The 19644-nt window shown below is 40.3% G+C and overlaps 1 protein-coding gene across 28 annotated transcripts in view; it reads right to left on the minus strand.

The window, feature by feature from the left end:
* The window catches only part of EPB41L3 (erythrocyte membrane protein band 4.1 like 3), a 93025-nt gene that overhangs the window by 6163 nt on the left and 67218 nt on the right, over positions 1-19644 (minus strand). For 7 of the 28 annotated variants that reach the window (XM_049830356.1, XM_049830360.1, XM_049830352.1 and 4 more), the window contains exons 12-21: positions 17673-17890; positions 13451-14017; positions 9262-9315; positions 7339-7374; positions 7108-7173; positions 6436-6627; positions 2966-3040; positions 2453-2554; positions 991-1719; positions 344-466 (exon numbers count right to left, since the gene is read on the minus strand). In XM_049830356.1, coding sequence (XP_049686313.1) covers positions 344-466; positions 991-1719; positions 2453-2554; positions 2966-3040; positions 6436-6627; positions 7108-7173; positions 7339-7374; positions 9262-9315; positions 13451-14017; positions 17673-17890 — 2162 coding nt within the window. The remainder of the gene's footprint in view (positions 1-343; positions 467-990; positions 1720-2452; positions 2555-2965; positions 3041-6435; positions 6628-7107; positions 7174-7338; positions 7375-9261; positions 9316-13450; positions 14018-17672; positions 17891-19644) is intronic. The other 21 variants (XM_049830358.1, XM_049830361.1, XM_049830363.1 and 18 more) reach the window with 21 other exon arrangements.

The following is a 19644-nucleotide window of genomic DNA, read 5'->3' on the forward strand; positions in this document are numbered from 1 at the left end:
TATCAGAACAGTAGAAATGAAAAACAAAGCAAGAATCACAATTTTTAAAAGTGAAGAGAAATGTCAGTGTTTTTCTCATTGGTATTTTTGCGTGAGTTTTATAAAGGCAAAATACAGCACCCTGTAAAATGACCAAAACAAAGTGAAATGAGAGAAAACCTGGGTTTTTTTTGTTTTTCTTTTCTCTTTGGTAAAGTTTCTATTGTGGTCTATTGTAACAAAGGAAAAGGCACATGAATACATGCATTAGTTATATAGGTTCTGAGTTATGCATAAAAACAGGAAACAAGCAAAAGTAATTGGTGTGCGGTTGTAACATTGATGAAGGGAATCAAGCGGCCACCTGAGCCCAGCTATGTGAAGTAGAAGTAACCCCTCCTATGAACTCAGTCGGTTTTCTGGCGGACTCTATTAAACTGAAGATGTCTGAACCATCCAAGGTTTTTTCACTGGTGGACTGTTTAGTCTAAATAGACAAAGAGATGTAGAGTCACACACAGAAGAAAGGCAGACCCACATGCACAGATGTACTAATTGCCAAAACTGGAGGCAGAGACGGAGGAAAGGGAGAGAAGGTTGCGGGGGCACAGAGAGGTTGGAAACAGGAAAAGAATGGGAAAATAAATAAGAGCAAATTCACAATGGCTGTAGTAAGCAATAGTTACAAAGCACAGTTGTTAGCATTGGCATTTTGCTGGTTCAAGCAAACCTTTTTTTTTCTTTTTATTAACAAGCCACAGCAGCAATACTACATTTCAGTAACATGGATCTTTAAATAAACCAGAAAGGTTGAAAGCCTTATATAAAGTCTGCTTCAGACTGTGGGACGGATTCAAAGTATGAGGGGAAAAAAAATAAGCTGGGTTGGCTGCTGTCAACATAAAGCCAGGCAGCAAGAGAACCGAAAGGTAGGGTGGTGTGAGGCGGTTGCCTAAAATAAGTCATGCTTTAATCTTTAAACCGTGGCATGAAGTCAAAGCCACTTGTTACCACTACTTTTGACGCAGACGACTCGGTAACATAGTGAGCAGTAGCAATGGTAAATGGCTGTTCTCTGGAATATCTCCACTCAGACAGGCTCTTATCTCTCCGGGCAAATGCCCCTGCTTTTACAGCTTCACTGCCAAGGTGTTTTTCTGCTGTGCCAAGCTGCAAGCTTCCCAGTGTACCACGTAACTGCAAATCCTGGTCCATCTTTAGTGTCTTTTTCAAACTCTCCTCTTCAGGACTTTGCAAATGAGATTCTGCTTCCTTTATGGGTGTCAGAGAGTCAGACAGCTTTCTTTTTGTGCTCTGCACGTCGGATCCCCGCCTGGCTTTCTCATCAGTGATAGGCTCGAGGATTTCATACTCGGCCACTAACGGAATGATTTTCATAGATTCTTGCACTTCCCTTTCCATTTTTTGCAAAGCTTCTACTGAAGGCTGTACTGCTTTTTCGCCCTCTTTAGCTTTACTTGTCATGGTTACAATTTTCCCAGACACAGTATCATAGGACTTTCCTAGGGTGAACATTTTCTGCTTATTCTCCTCTTTGGATTGTATTTCACTTTCCAAGTCCTCAAAGCTCTGCATTAGAATGGTACTGGATTTTAATATCTCAGGTGGAAAGGCAGTTTTACTGCTCACAGTCACTACTTTGTATGCCAGATTTTTTTTCGATTCAGCATCAACTACCTCAGAGGGTATTTTGTCTATAATAACCCAATCCTCAGTGCCCTATATTTGAGATATAAAAGCTAAATTAGAATATCTGAAGGTTTATCTGTACTTCAGGAGCACTAAAGTATGAAGACTTTTAAGAAATCAATGCTGCCTCTTCTGAAAGCATATAATAACTTTTACCATTGTACCTCTTACAGCAGTTATCAAACAAACAGAATCACCTTAGGCAAAGAATGATTTCTTTGCATATTCCCTCCCCTTAGAGGCCCATATAATAGGGACACAAAAAATTACTTTTGCCACAATATTTCTGTATTAATTTGAAGCAGAATAGCATTTTAGTGCATCATTTAGAATGATGATTGGAATCATCCTGAGGTTAAAAAACCATGTATCGCAATGGTTTATAATGCTACAGTAAAAAAATAAAAATAAAAATAGGGCAAATAAGCCCATTAAACTGTTCCCCAGTTGTCACAAACACACTGTTGATGTTATGGAATAGTATGCATTTGTATGTAGCTGTAGTCTGCACTGAATTTCCTTTAGAATAACATCAACACCCTTCAGGATTGTTTAAATTGAGCAGTACAACAAAGTAAACACCATACTACTAAAGATTTTGAACGGAACTTAATGCAGCATCTTTTTTCCTCCTTATGCAAATATGCTATGTGATTTGCTTTGACTATGCAATCAGCATCCAGTTATTTGACCTTAAGACCATTAACTCCTGTATTTAACTAAGCAAATGTGGTAGTTTAAAATTGAATGAATTAAAAATAACCTCTAGGGATGATGGGATACTTTTCTGGATAATGATTTGATGAGAAGTAACCAAAGTGCCAGTAGATTCTCCTTCCTGCAGCTTCTTCGCTATCACACTTGGCTAATAGAAAAACCAATAAGAATACAAAGTTCACCATCACTCAGCATAATCTGAATTCACTTGACAGTATAAAGGAAATTCATTCTAATAACAGAAGTGCCCCATTCACCATAACATTCTCAGTGAGGCTTATGCTGGAAATTCATGCACAACTGCATACAACATCCACAAACAGCACCGTGCAAATAGATTTCTAACTAGCAGAGGAATCAGTCTGTATTAGGAAGCCATAAACTCTGGAGGGGATTGATTCCTCAGAATTTGGCCCCCAGATTACAACTCACTCTGGAACTTACAAAATAATAACAAAAAAAACCCAAAACAAAAAGGGGGCTTGGAAAGGTAAAAAAAGATAATAAATCATTGCCAGCCTATCTGACTGCATTTCAAGAAAGTATTACTTGTTTTTACCTGCAATTCAAGGAATGTAGTACCTCCCTTCTGCAAAAATATGAGTTTTTCTGATTTTTCTCTTTCTTCTTTGGTCTAATGTCAGGGGAATAAATGGTTTTAGTAAACGGAGGGTATGAAGTCCACTATACTTTACAATAGCTCATCATATTTCTCTACTCTACAAATTATTAATTGCATGGTAAATTAGGAAACAGAATTAAACAGAATAATTTTACAGCAAAGAGGTTTCCAATAAGAAGTGAAATCAGTGTCTCTCTATGATGAATGCAAAGCAGACACGAGAGTACCATTTGCATAGCATGAAAAAACACTAAATTGAATAACACTCAGGTGTGGATCCACTGTGTTCATTTTATCTTATATAATTCATTTAACTTGTGTCTGGTGCCAACTTACATGGCTTCCATCAATAGCCTAGAACAGGCCCCTCCACCGTCACCCTGGACTCGGCTCTTTCCTGAGTTTGCAGCCTTCCCTGCTGAAGCAGGCAGAAGGTGTGTGCCGCAGAGATTTCAGCTCTCCCTTTCTCCTTACAGCTATAAGAGGTCTCAGAGTCTTTTCCTACGCAGGAAGCCAACCATTGCTGTATTATTGCTATAGTGTGACACCAAAATCCTCCTCACTTTTACCCCCCATTAGTGCCTTTGCAATGCTGTGAGAAACGTAAAAGTAACTCTGCAACTTGACTGACTATGAAAGTTTTAAATGTTGGTAAGACTCAATTTCCTAAGTCTTCTGAGACCAGCTTCTGGGCTGGCCACCTTTTTCATTTGGCTGGAGCAAGTAAGCCCCTGCAGAGCAAAGCAGGTTTCTCGCCAAACTCTTTCTACCCACTTCAGCTGCTAGTGTACTCATTAGACATGCCAATAGGAATACTATGACTGGCATGATGAAAGGGTACTCTTTTAAATATGTATACTCCGTGCGCTCAAGAAGAAAGGTAGACAGTTAAAAAAAGATACAAAACTAGAAACGAGAGAGAGAAAGGGAGAAACGGCTCATCTCCCTGACTGCAATGAGATGCATAACTTCTTTATTTCTAAAGTGCTGGTTTAATCCAATCCAGGCCAGACTAAATGTTGTCAAGGACTTTGTTAATATGATTGCTTTCATGTTCTGCAGATATCTGGCCATGATTATGGTAGATATTTAAAACTGTATTTTTCATAACTGAAGCAGGACAAAGTATTTCCCCTATTATTGTAAGAAACCAAGTGGTGACTAGACAGGCTTAAAGTCCACACACAGGTACCAAATGCTCAAAGCACACATTTTGAAAAGGCATATTTTCCTTCTTGTTTTATTGTATTAAAGAGCTATGTGTAACAACACTGAATAAATTTTTGAAGTGGATATGCTAAGTTAAACGCGTAACTTATTTGACTAGAAGAAGCTACTACATAACGCAGTTCTACATGCTCTCTATCCTGACTACCTCCGCCTTTCTTAGTAGACATCAGGGTGCTGATTTTGACCTATGTATGGCTTCATTTTTTTCTTGAAAAATTACTCTCTCAGCAGGACACGTGAACTGAAACCATTCCACTTAGTGGGACCAAAAAGGATGGTCACATGTAATCTACAGCACGGCTCTCATAGTGCCAGAAGTCACCTCAGAGTTAGGCTCTGATAGCTCAAATGCACTCACATTTTTCCACACAAACACCTTAATTTGGATGAGATTCTGTGGGACGGCTGTAGTTTACTTAGATGCATATAAGATATAGTGACTGGACATTGCTTTAGAGCAAGTCTCTTTCTTCCAGTAAGAGAAGAGATACCAGATAGGGATAACTCTTGCCCTTTTCCTTTCCAAATGAATGGTTAAATTCAGATATGTTTCCTCAGGGTGAAGCCTACATAACTGTAATGCTTTGCTACTGCTTGTGCATTTTGATTAAAAATTGTTATTAAATTTCTAAAGTAATACAGACATGAAATGAACTGGGTGGGGTTATAAGTTTCCTTCACCTGCACTCCTCTGATGCAGGCTCAGCTAGCCAGTTGCTTCCTTTTCAACAGTTCCTTATATCTTTAATATGTTAAATGCATCCCATTCATTATACTTAAAATTTTACTTTTAAGAAAGAAAACCCATATTTTCAACTACAACCAAACTGACATGGTTGTAGGATCTATTACGATTCCTAAACAAGACAGCAGGAGCAACATTAAGATTCCTCAGCACTCTCTCCAGAAGGTAAGCTTTGGGCACCGAGTCTGCTTTTTAGGTATTTTAATCCAACTTGATGGCCACTGTAATGCATATCTGATGCCTGTATCAGCCACTGGTTAGATAGGTATAACGTGGGGGAAGAAGAGAAGGGGCCTTTTTCTTGGCAACATCCCTTTCCCTAAGAGGAGAAGCTGACTTGCTGCCTGCATGCCTCCAGGGATTCCCTTCCCCAGAGAGCTGTGGGTCTGCAACACCAACCTCTAAGCTGGGAAAGCAGAAGGCTCTTTCGAATTATACTTTCCAGTCAATTTTTGCTGGGTTTCTTACAACATTACGTCGGTGCTGGGGGGACAGAAGCAAATTTTATGACCATTTACTGGTCTGTAATGCTGAAAACAAGCAGTAACCATAAAGATGATTCCTGTGAGACAGAAACCAGATGTCCGCCCACAATAGAATAAAAAAATTAATCTTCATGCAGACCACAGAAGCATATTTCTTTTTGGTCCACTGGATTTAAACCAAGACTCTCTGCTCTTTTTGAAGATCTATGTATTTTACAGCAACATGCATGTTACATTGTTACCTCTACATCTCATTACCTACCCACAAACTAAATAAAAGGCAGCTTTTTAATCAGCAAGATTCTTGCAAACACTTCAAGACTACACAGTTAGCAAGATTTTTTCACGCACGCACACTACATGAGAATGCATACTCTAAGCAATCTGCATAGGGTCTTCAAATGGTATCCAGCAGACTGCAGCAACTATCAGTTCCCTTATGGAACTGGCCAAGCAGGTCTAACTATCATCATTATTTCTTCCCTGTCATCAAAGACAGAGAGTTCTGCCCTTTGCTCTGTATTTTCTTGTCAAGCTTGGTACCGTACGCTCAACCATCCTGCTACACCACTGCTCCCAACCAGTCACCATTATTTAAATTTTCTCTCCATCACCTTCATGGTTTCTTTCATGCATGGCTGGACTTCCTCAAGCTCACTGAACCTGTAATGAAACCTGTGTTTCGCACCCTCAGAGAGACCCAATTCTGCCATGTGACTTACAGTGAATTTCATATTCTAAATATCTATATATCTATATAGATATATCTATATATCAAAAAGGTATCTGCTCTTCCTTGCATCTTTGCTGCTAGAGCCTGAGTCCTGAGAAAAGGGAGCACCTGCAAGTGGGGATGGCCTCTAACTACAGCCTCTAACCTACTGAGAGCTATTATAAGTAAAAACGAATAGACAAATACATAGTGAAGCCTTTCAGCTCATGCTGACCTCTTCAGGCACTAGTGGTTCAATCATAGGAGCTTCCTCCTGCCTTGCTGCAAGCCGAACGGGAGATGTGGAAAGCCTCTTCTCCCACTCATTAGACACAGCCGTTTCTGTGGAGGTTTCCAAGAAGGTGCGTTTCAGCTCGCTTATATTGGTCTGATGTTTCATCAGATCTTCCTGGGTTTTGTCTAGGTCCTGGACAGTTTTAAAAGAATAGAGCAGTTTGTAATACATCCTAAGCCAACCAAATTTTAGAGCCAAAACACACAGCTTGGTTAGTAAAGAGGGAAGTAACATCTCAGGGAGCCGGGGAGCACAGCACTAACACAACACTCTGTGAAAATGTGGCATTTTGAAAGATAACAGCATAGCATATCTCGTACAAGTGAGTACAAAAATACTCTTAAAGAGCTTATCGGTATTGCTGTAATTTACACCTGATAAAGAGGCTTCAAACAAACATACATATGCGCGTGGACGCACACACACATACACGCACGCATATATATATTTATAGTACAAGTTAGAGGAGTCATCATAATCTGAGAAAAAAAACCCTATTTGATTTATTAGCAGGTGGGAATACACAGTTCATGCATCGTAGTGCAGATTCACAGTTTACCACTAAAACTAACACACATGTACGTACATGCACTGGTATATACCAATACCAACCTCTAACATAAGATTACTATGTTTGACATACACATTTTCACCCTGTATTCGCTTAATCAGACTATTCTGAAAAAAGTGAAAAAGAAAGGGAAAGGTAAGGGACACAGTATTGAAAGGATACAAAATGCTGTTTCTACACATTTCTTCAGAGAACCGACAGTAACATGCTGAAAGAGGTGAACACCTCCAACATTGATACTTGAGCAACACCTGTGCCTTTTATTTCTGTACCTGTGCCTTTAGATCTCCGTCCTCCTCTTGATCCGACTGCCAGCATGAGAAAAATTGGAAAACAACACCTTACCCATGTGTACGACCGAAGGCTTTACAAAAATTGGTAAGAGTAACACACTAGGTTAAAATCACATGTTCTTCATGTTAAGGGCTTAAGGAGAAGTAGACATACTGGCTGACTTTGCACAGTTCTAAATCGGAGCAAGCCTCCTCTTTTCAAATTTGTTATTTGTGAATAAAGGCGTATTAAGCATCTTCCTTTTATAAATATTGGTACACTCTATGTTCATAGATCTCTATTTAGGGAGCAGCTGTTGGACCTCCTCACCGAGACAGCGGCTCGTTTAGGACCGAATGGCAACAGCAAATTCTTTGGAAGTCTATAATCGCGGAGTTTAAACATACATCTCCTGGGCCACAGGCAAAGCTTTGCATAAACTTACCACAGGTAAACAACCTGCAACACTTCCTACAGAATGAAGCACATTTTATTTGCTTAAAGTGCTATTTCCCCAACCTCAGTCCCTTTCTGTATTTATATAATTTTATTTCATATTTAGCCTGTATATATTCTTTCAGGACCTATCTGCAATGGTGGTCCCCTGGAATGGCACACGCAGTGTGTTCACTCCAGCTCACATTTTCAAAAGCAATGTGATAAGGACTGCCCTGCCCAAGCAGCCCCGTTTCTGAGGGCTGAATTTTCAGATGGCAAGTATACCACACATTCTGAAAATCAGGTATCCATAAGGAAAATTGAGGTTCACAAAATCTTCTCCCCTAAAATAAAGATGGCAGCTAGGGAGATTATCATGCATTTTTGAGTAATAAATGGAACATCTTAAATGTCACGGGTTTAGGATTATGTTTTACTTTCTGTAGGACTCAAGGCCTGAAGCTATAGCATGCAAGAGGCACTTCAAAGCATTTTGTACTCCTGACTCATCTCAACAGAATTGATGTTGTTGCTCCATTTGGATTCTTTTAATGCTTGTGCCACTACTTTGTTGTTAATTTTTCATATAGTCCTAATTAGTCAAATGACCCATGGGAAAATCTGTTGATTACTTTATAACTTAGTTCAAATCTATTCTATTTATAGCCAAGGCCAAATTGTCTGGCGTGTCATATAGAGAATTTTTCCTTGATGATAATTTTAACGATCTGAAATATTAATGAGATCCTACTGAAAACCTACAGCAGTGTTTGCAGTAAGACTCTGTCTTCTATCAGATGTCAGACCAAATTCAGCTCACGTTTGCAGCTGCAACCGTATTAATTATGAAAGTGTTATATGCACTTCACTGGAGTCACGTAGGGTTGAATTTGCCTGCACAGTCTGTATACTGTGTTGTGGATATGAGGCTTCTCAGTGCAAAGAAAATACAGGTTTTTTTACATTCCTCCTCTGAAGACAATACCTGGACTACTGGTGGCAATAAGTGAAGATGACATGAAATTACATTAAAGGAAAACCTTAGGTATTTATAACACGGAAATAACTTTATCCAGAAAATTTGAAAACTGCTTTTTACTGTCTTCCCCCTCCCCCCCCACCCCGCTTTCTCACACAGGCTGCAGGCTGTAAGAGCAAACAAGCAAACAGAAAAACCCAGGGCACAACCTGGCCAGCACGACCGTCCAGGTGGGCGGCGTTGGGGCGGGAGACCCTGCCGCCGGCCCGCTATCTGCACGGCACAGAGGCCTTGCAGTCTCCGAGCCGACCACAGAAATAAGAGGAACCCATTGGGAGCACTGAAAACTCAAGCTCCCCGAGCAAAATGTTCACACTCGCATGCACGCACATGCACACACACGCAGAGAGGGATCCTGATGGTTTTGCCCTTGTGCCCAGGGTCGGGAAGGGATGAGGCAAAACGCTCTCCCCTGCCATAGCTGGGTGCCGGCGACTGTACAAACCTCAGTGGCAGTGGTCTCACCATCAGCTGCAGTATCCGTCTGCTCACTGTCAGTCTATTTGGTTAGACAAGTAACCGGGTCCCAAGAGGAAGGCAGGAATAAAGAATAAACCCAGCTTATCAGTACACACGGCTCACACGGGGCACTGCTAAATTCAACATCCCTGTGAACTGCATTAGCATTGCTTTTCAAACCACGCACAAGTCAAAGAAGCAAAATAAAATGCTATATTAGTAAACAGAACAGACTCAGAGGAAGACTTGAGGCGTACTGTACACAGTATATGGCTTTACTGGAACAAATTTATAAGCCAAACAAAACTTTACTGGAAAAGTGTTATTTGAATAGCGGATTTTTTTCTTAAGAAAGCCAGGTGGCTTTAAAAAAAATGGGGGGAAAAAAAAGCTAATATTTTTTTTAAACAAACTTTTCCTCCCATAATGTTTTTTAAATGAAAATTATTAATCAGATTTTCTTTTTTTAGCCAATATAGATTAATGTGGTGGTTGATTTTTTAGCTGGAGGGGGAAAAGATAATTAAAAAAAAAAAAAAAAAAGGCTACTTTAACAGTCACCTGACTTTCAGCCCCTCATTTGTACAGAAGTTGTTCTTGTCTCCACATTTATACACCATGAGGCTGTCTGCATTACCAAAGAGTTCAAATAACCATATCCCCAGCCCATCTACTGTCTGTCTGTGGAGTAATGGTAAGGCTTAGATCCCACTCGGTTCCAATAAAGAGCAGCTGATATTGTTACCAATAGTAAAAAGAAAGAAAACTGCCATTAAAAGAATCAAAAATACTTCTCATTCCGTTTAAGAATATGGATGAAAGCAGGAGAAAAATAAAAGTAACTCCCCCCACCCCAAAAAACACTTACTAGGTACGAGTGATAAAAATGAAACAAAGCACAGCATTGCACAGACTGATCTATCCCTGCTTCGCTTGACACTGCGAAGAACATTTTAGGGGAGAATGCAAGTGTCAAGATTTAATAAATAGAGAGTCAAATGTAGGTTACTACAGGCTGAGAAGAGAGTTCAAATGACTATTTTTGGTGTTACGCAAGCTTATGGAAAACCAGTAAGTACAGAAAGTGCTCCCTACTGCCCCAGACTGGCACATCCAAGTTGTTTTAACATCACTGAAAGCTCTGGTTTTGATTAGTGATTTTCTGTGGGCCTTAGATAATCTAAAGTAAGCCAGGCAGGTAATTTAAAGCTAAGACAATACGTCTCATCCTCAAATCACATCAATATGAAACGAGAAAAAAGCAACCTACTGGTGGATGGAGTATCAGTCTTAATTTTGAATTTCCCATCTTCTATCATTTTCTGACAACTCTAATGTTTCATAAAACTGCCTCTTTGGTATTTTTTTCATTGCTTTGTTTTCTATCATTCCTTCCTTTGAATAACTTGTATTGCTTGTATGACAGGCAGAAGAATAAGCAGGCATTTTGTACTATTCCGTAAATGCATGAATGCAAGTTACATGCAATTTTTCAAGAAATAACCACTCACTAGACAGACCACTTTTCCTTTTAAATGAAACTGTAATGCCAATATAGTCTACCTAGCTGGTCAAATTGCTTTCACTAAAGTGTTAGAAAATTTTTTCTTTATTAGTGAAGGGTCTGACATCTTTATAACATTATAAGCAATTGTAGAAGTATGACAATGTAAAAAAAAAAAACAAATCTACACACTGTCACTCCTATTTACAAAAAAAAAGTAATTAATGAATCTAGGCATTTAAAAGGAATTAAAAGATTTGTGTCAAGGCACTGTTACATGCGAGTCTGGCACATAGGGTTCATTTAAGAACTTGAAGCTGGGAACATTAGAGAAAAGTCAATAGAAATATTAGCTGCTAAGGTACAAACACAGAAGCTAATGAAATCTAAGGGGTGATTCTGTCTCCGACTGCATGGACTGCCTCCAGATGCACTGCTTGAGGGAGAACAGAACTCAACAAGGTACGAGATTGGTTCAGGATACTGGTTGTAGCTTTCTGCATCGCTGTGTGCAATCCTTCGTGAACTGGGGGCGGGGGGGGGGGGGGGGGGGGGGGAGGTTTCTATTTCTTTTACCATAACAGCAATGAAATCCTAAATAAGGCATAAAATTTGCTCTATTGCAACATACGTGTCTGCTAATAAGCCAATCAACAGCCATGGAGTTGAAGTCAGAATTACCGAGTTATTTGAAATAAAGATCTGGGGTTATTGCAGAGCAGGGAATGTGAATTAAGGCTGAGCAAGGCAGGTCTCCTCCGGAGCGGATAGTAAGAAAGGTCGGGCTCAACTCTGAGGCGGGCTGCAGTGCAGCTGCTGGTGGGGCTCGTGGGTGGGCGAGGGATCGAGCAGGAAGGGAAGGCAGCTACCTCCTGAGATGCTGCGGCTGCACCTCCTCTAACATGCGATCCTAATTGCTGTGATTTGTTTTGCCAATGTAATGCAGACATGCCCGAGTTTAAAACATACTCACTTTCATGCAATATTTTGAACAAGAAATACCCCCTGGATTAGGCACAAGTCTGTGTTGTCTGCCAGGAAGCACTGCCAGAGTAATCACCCTCATAAAAAAGCAACACTAAAAAGCCTCTTTTACATGGTTTTATGCTCAATACTTTCTAACTTTACTAACGAAAAGAAGTGCTCATTTCTGAAAGAGGAACAGACCAATGTATTACATAAACACTGCCTCATTATTGCCTCTGGAGCTGGCACTGTATTAATGCTGTTATTGCTATTGGATTAATCCAAGTGCAGAGCTAATGCAAACTGAGACCTAAATGCTATCTCAAAATGAGGACTCGAAATGAGACAGCAACATTTTGGATGCCTTTTATCAGAAATTGCACATTATTATTTAGTTGTTAGGCATCACAGAGCCAAAAGCATCTAAAGACAATGTTTTTACAAGATAAATTGATGCGACTTTTGGCTTTCCATAAAAAGGAAATGAAATCCTGCACCAAGTCTAACAAAACCAACAGCAGCAGATTACACAAGTGTTTAGATGTGCAAGCTGGTTTACTGAAGACAATTCCTGCAATGGCATTAACAAGTGGCCAAGATGGCTTTTTACAAAACGGCCAACTCGTCTGCGATTATCTGATCTGGGGTCTTTTTACATACAAAGCAAAAACGTATTTCTGCATCTGAAGATGAAGGGGAAAAAAGAAAAAGAAGGCAAAAATGAACTCATCATTTTATTCTATCAACAAAAAATAACTAGGCACCAGCAAAAACTGAGATGCCAGTTACTCTGTTACTTAAACAAGCAGTTTCCTTTCCTTCTTCTGGATATATATACTACCACATCCACAGTTCCCAGAACCACTGGGGACTCCTACTGCAGTTGGTTTATCTGCCTGTGTGTGATAACCCTGGTGGCTTGAGGCATTGGTTTTGGCAGTGCTAATTGACCACTACAAATAGCAAGATGGCCCACGTGGCATGCTCCCCCAAAAGCTGCGCAACAGCTGTCCCAATCTGACCTCTCACTGATACATTGGATTTAAGCACAAGAAAACAATTTAATCTGCAGCAGAGATGGGTTGAAGGCTGAAAAATCCAGATCCAGGTTTTGCTGGACCAGAAAGCCTTTCCTGGGCTCGGGCTGATAGCCTCTTGCAAAAAGCTGAGTCCTCCTCAATTTTGAACATGCTGAAGTTGGTGAGGGTGCCCATTGTTATTGGGTAGCTAATTATTTAAATATAATGTATATGCATACATATATATGCATGCATATGTAATTATGCAGGAAACTGTACTTAATACCCACTATTTAGATAGCTATTCTAACCCTAGTGTAAAGCGATAGGAGGAAGAAAAGGTCTTGGTGGATTCAGGTACAATATTTCAGAGCTGATCAGTGGCAATTTGTTCAGTGCAAGTCACTTTGCATCAGCTGACACAGTTCAAACCAAGCCACTTCCACACAGTGTTGTGCCTAACCCTGGGCCCCAAGCTGCACTCCCAACACGAGAAAAAAAATTAAAAAAGAAGAAAAAAACCCCAACAACTCCCAAACAAAAAAAACCAAAACCACCCCTTCTAACATATCAGCACAGACAGAAATGAGGCTCTGAAAGTAGGACCACTATTGCAGCAATCTAACACTGGTTAGGACTGAAGCACTGAACACGAAAAAGAGTGTGTTCGATGCCGAGGTACACACCTCTTCCTCTGAACTGTCACTCAGGTCATTGGCAAGTGAGGCACTCAAGGAGGCCGCCTTGGGCTCCAGGTAGCAGAGGCACATAGCCAGAGGAAAGGAGAGAGTGAGGGCGTATGGCACTGAGAAAGAGGCAGAGAGCAGAAAGAAAAAAATGAAGAGGAAGCAAGGCACCAGGGAGGGGGAGCGGATGGGAAGGAAGTGCTGCACACTGGCAGGCAGGAGGTTGGTTTCAGAGAGGTTAGGGAGCGACAGGTAGCCGTCGTCATCCAGGAGGGAAGGAAATGACTCTGGAAGTTGCAAGGAGAAGGAAAACAGCGTTCCGCCTTTGCTGGCTTTTTGCTTATAGCCAAAAGCCACGTCTTGCTCAGCGGAGCAAACTCGCCCCTTTCTGTCAGAGTCTGGCTCGGACTCGCTGTGCTTTGGAGTGCTCTCTTTGGGCGCCTCACAACCTAAGGACTTTGTTCGAGTGCTCTCCTTGCATCTCCTGCGAAGCTTTGCTGAAGATACTTGGGGGCCAGGCTGTGAGGATGGCGAGGGGTGGTAGGAGTCAGTGTCAAGCAAAGATGGCTGGTGACAGAGAAAGAGCAGCAAACAAGGCGCAAAAGCAAAAGGACAAAAAGAAAACTGTAATTAGTTAATTTTCTTACGTGATGACAAATAATATATATATATATATAAAATTATAAACAGTATTTTAACACCACAGCTTTCCACCGAGTTAAATGGTGCGTGTTCTCATGCCACACACCACAGGTATTAGTGAGTCAGGGTTACAGCTTACAAAAGGCAACTTCTTGATTCAGCATTTGTCTAGTCATCTGCAGCAAGTGATTTACATAAAAACCTTCACAGCCATATGTGGAGTTTCAGGTGCTGCCAATTTCCACTTACTGTAAGACTGGCTTCAGATCATAAGGAGCTTTCAAACATGAAGTACACGGAGAGCGACAAAGAAACCAGGGAATGTATTTTTAATACCAGCACTGCTTGTGATAGCACTCCTGCAGTCAGCAGGAGACCCAGTGGGGGTCAGATGCTTCCCATCTTGGACAACCTCAGCAGTAATAACTAAAAACCCAAGGACTTAAAACTCTATGTGCCCAAATTCCTCCATTACTATTGTAAAAAAATTTTTAGAAATCTTAAACATTTTTAAAATAATAAATAAATAAATAAATAAATCTAGGTCCTTAACCTAAAAACCCCACATTCTGGTTTAGGGGGGGCATAAAACCATACGTCAGCTGTTACCAGTGGAGGAAACTGCACTAGCTCGATACCTACTCCCAGCAGCCAGCCCCTCCGCACAGCTCCATCACCATCCAGCCTGCCCTCCGACCAGCATCCCCACAGCCCTGCCCTCACCTCTGCCCGCAGTGAGCCGGAGCCGGCAGTGCCAGGGGGCTGCCCTCCCACCGGCCACACGCCCTGCTGCCCCTCCACGCTGCGCCCCACCGCTTCAGCAGCACAATGAAAGAAGGGAGCTGAGGGCGCTGGCGAGGCAGACCCCGTGCTCTCTCACTTAGGGTCTGAAGGGGGGCTGACCAGAGAGGGGTCCGTGCCCCGCATAACCACATCTCCGCACAGTCAAAAAGTGACTCTTGACCCATAGCGAAGAGGTAAAAATGTACCCAATGCTTTTGCTACTAATTTTACCACAATGCAAAGAACATTGGCTCCCAACAAGCAGGATTTGGTTTGAAATGCTGCTTGCAGGGCATTCAACCAGTCTTTACGGTCATTCAAGGACAAAAAACTGGGAGGAGGAGGGAGGTGATTCAGGAGGGGTGACCGTCACCTAACACGCTCGCTGACGGCAGCCACGACTGCTCCTTAGAAGGACAACCACCACCATTGCCACCAAAATACCCCAGCCACAATGCTGATGGATCAGGGACATTTTGGCCAAAGTCAACTAGGTGCACTAAGCTGAAGTGGCAGCCTGGCTCCGTGACCAAACTCTAAGTGCTTAAGCTGCTCCATCTACCATGCATCTCCCCAAGGGGCTATACAAGCCATTTCAACCCCACTGCCCCTCCCAGCTCCCAAGAGCAAAATTACTTCAAAGCCAAAACAGCATTTGCCTGTACAAGCTGGTGACAAATCTGAGCCAACAAGCAGCATCCCAGTTTTAGAGACAGGTTGCATCAATGCTAGCTACTAAGCATAATCTTTACCAGGTATTTCTATTATAGGAATGGGATTTAAGTCCAATATTTACATGGAAGAGCTCCTTCCCCTCCTCTTAACGTTTTGCTTCTCTCTCTTCTCTAACCAGAACAGTTAAAAAAACCAATCTATCAGTTCAGACAATCTGTATTCCCAAATTAAGCAACCAAAACCAAGCCTAACTTCAAACCGCTTACAAATGTCTTCTTTATGGGCTTAACGCAGTAAGCTCAAGTCAAAATTTAATGATGATGGACTCACAGGATTTTATGTGAGCTAAATACACAGAACTTCTCTTTATATTGTAAAGGCAAAAAAGCCAAAGTAAATTTATTCTTTGCTAATACAGACTACTCACTTGCTGACATCTTTGCAGTGTTAATATCTAGAATAACTTCTGGTACTTAAATACATACGGATAAAACAAAGGAAAAATGTCTTAGTGGAAAAGTTGAAGAGCTACCTATAAAATTTATATACCCTCAAATAGGAATTTGATTTCAAATTTGTCCTGTTTCTTGAGACCCTATTCTCTTTATGATGAATGACAAAGCTATTAGCAGGTCCAGTGGAACCAGGACTGAGGTCTCTATATGCTTATAGAACTGAAGCTCTATTAACGGATGGTTTAAACAGAACCCACCTCTTGAGCGGGGGGGTAGAAATCATTCATTTGTGCATGTACCATCAAAATATTATCTTACAAACATCTTTGATTATTTCTAGCCATATGTAAGAAACAGATGAACTTTGAAATGCAGCTGATCTCTCCATTGACCTAAATTAACAAGCACTTGGAACAGAATCAGTTTCTATTGGATATTTTCTGCATATTTGATTTTCATCAATGTTTCTCCATGCAGAAACTAATGGAGTTTCTAGAAGAGCCCAGTTAAATTTTAGAGATTTTTTTTTTTTAATGCTTTTAAAAAAAGCACACACTTTCAAAAGAAAATCTTCTCTTATCTGCAATTTTCAGTATTCAATTTGTTTCTGATTTTTGGTACCTTAATTGCAACTCTTTTTGAGGACTTGATGCTTTAGCTATGTAGCTCATTGAGGCCTTATATGACAAGGTTAGAAGTTCCGGTTCTAACATTTGCATGCGTGAGAGTTTTGTGGGTGTAAAGGTATACATCAAGGTTTTTCCTCATAAATGAAGAGGGTAAATCTTACTTGTTTAGCAAGCACATTTCATAGTACACTCTTTGAATTATATCCTAGAGTCAATATTTCACATGCTGTTTTCTTCTCCTCAATGTAAAAGAAACAGAGGACATTTTATACCCAAACTTTTCTGATTCTACTGTATTTCTCTTCACTGTCAATCTCTGAAATTCAGTATCTTCTCTGTCCTCATTTGATTTACCCCACCTTAATAACTCAGTAGATATAATGCAGAGCCATATGTGTGGTGGTGGGATTGGAGATGGCAAGGGATGAATCACATTTAACAACTGAGCATAGAATCATCAACAAAAACAGTTTTCTTCAATGCAAACTTCAAACAAGGGAAACAACTGCTTCTGTAAGCCAGGAAGAAAAGCTTATAATAGTATATTAATGCCCCAAAGTTAATAGAGGAAAATGCTTATTGAAATACAAGCAAGGAAACAGCATTAGGAGAAGTACATGGGAAAAATACAATAGTTTAAAGCACAGAGGTACATACAAGAACACAGAACTATTTTGTTGCCTTGTCAAAAATAAAAAACACGATGCCCATACTAAAGTCAAAATATGACTGAAGACCAAAGGAGCAAAACGTGCACTGCTGCCAGGCTACTTTTGGGTATTTCGTAAAGACCTCTTGAATGCTATGTAAAAACACTATGCAGACTGCTAAACAGATTTCAAAAAATAGTCTGAGGCAGGAACTATAGGACTATAAAAATACTGTTTCAAGACATGTATATACATGTACATACAACCGTGTACATTCTAGTTTCCTTTCATGGCACTAGGTATGTCCTCCATCCCTCCCTCACAATTCTGTGTTTCTCCAAGAGCTCTCCAGGCAGGTCAGTTTAATACAAAAACCTCAGAACTCTACCTTGGTGTCATGGCGTACTGCCGAGATTGGGGTGACCTCCTCTGCTCTCTTTTTGCCCTCTTCATCATCTTTCTCTTCTTCTGCCTTTTTCTCCGGAGTCACAGTGGTTATCAAGTTGGTCTGAGAGATGCCCTTTGTTGTGGCGTACTGGCCAGTACCAACCTCTGCAGCAGACACAGAATCCTTCATGTACATTTCATGGTTTTCATTCACTGATGCTAAAAGCAAATATTTAAAGAGGGAAAGTCTGAAATAGCTTTTGCTGAGAAGCTGCATAAAATTAAAAAGCTGGGTTAGTAAATCATTTGAGATACTGCTGAAAACACAACTATGTCATGTTTCAGGAAACCAGAAGCATGTGCATACATTTAAATAAAACTGTTTCCTTGAAAGAAAACCTGTAGCTTTTATATGCATAAACGTATATTATGGATGTGTATACACACATTACTGTAGCTAATGTGCGCATTACACAGTTGTTAAATGCCAGCAAGCCATTAAAAGTGCTACTGTAGCAAAACATCAGAAAAAAATCAATGCGTTGCCACAGTTATCAGGCAGGAAACATAAAGAAAACCAGCTATGACATCAGCCACGGGGGTGGAAGAGATTTTTTTGGAAATCTGTCAGAATGTAACAATGCAGTAAGTAATGTGCTGCATTACAGGAAATGACAATATTGATGAAACACAGAATAATATCTGTGAATCAAGTAGTGGGATCTTTGTATTACTGAGTATTAAAGTCTGCCAGTTAAGTGAGCTCATTGTCCTAAGAAATTCTGGGAAGTGATGGCATTCAATTCAGTGGACCAAACCAGAATAATTTAGATGTAAACATTCTATAATTCAGCAAACTTAAATATATATATAAACAATATTGAAATAAATAGTAAATTTATAGATAGAATGTAATAAAAACATTAATATGCTCTTGACTACTGTGTAACTAATTTCTAAGTCAAAAGGACTATTAGAATTTATGAATTTACTTGCACGTTTAACAAACGACAGGGCCAGGGTCACAGTGTGGTTGTGATGCAGAACGTTACAGCCACAGTTGCGTTACAGTAACAACATTAGTGAAGAAATCATGAGCATTGATTAAAAAACCTCTTTTCCCCATTTGCACTTATGAAAATTAACATAATAAAAACCTTGCGGAGTCCAACAAATGCTGGGAAAAAGCGTTTCAGATCTCTTGTCTCTCGGGAATGAGCTTAGGAGGCAGGAGAAAGCAAAGGGACTAGAGGGAGATATCTTGTTTAGATGTTACAAACAAAATAACGCAGAAGGGTAATTTCTGCTTTGAGACACATGCACAGCAATCAGGTCACCAGTTGCTTGGTAACGAGCAAGAAGCACATCAGAATTAGAAGATTCCAAAATAATTAATGACAAGCAGCACCTTTAGGGGAAGAAAAGAAGGCTTGTCACTAGTACTTTTAAATGAAAGCTTCCCCCCTCCCCACCATCAACTATACTCATTGCAGTTTGTCTGTGATATTCTGCAGGAGAATTCACCTTTTTTTTTTTCCAAACTGTAGCAATTCTGAATTTAGTCTCAGTCTTTTTTTCTACAAGAATAAACTACACCCTCTTTTTTACTCAACAGCTGACAACAGTAACAGCTGATGAAGTAGCTGAGACTCTGAATCACACACTGGTTTAACCTAAGGGAGCAGCAGAACCGTGACCTCCATGAACCATGGAGAAAGAGAGGAGGAGGAAAGACGTACTATTAACCTGCATATGTTACTCTCCATCTCACAACTTCAAAAGTAACGTATGGAAAAAGCCTGTTAGTGCTCATTCGACTAGGACACGAGGTAATTGGAAGCAAGCGTTATTACTCAATCGAAGGCAATAATTCATTTATGAATTGTAACATTTACTTAAATGAAAAACCTACATAGGAAAAAAAGCCAAATTAAACCAAACCTCAAACAGTTACTCATGCAAACCCTGAAAAT

The sequence above is a fragment of the Accipiter gentilis genome, chromosome 27, assembly GCF_929443795.1.
Source record: "Accipiter gentilis chromosome 27, bAccGen1.1, whole genome shotgun sequence".
NCBI lineage: Eukaryota > Metazoa > Chordata > Aves > Accipitriformes > Accipitridae > Astur > Astur gentilis.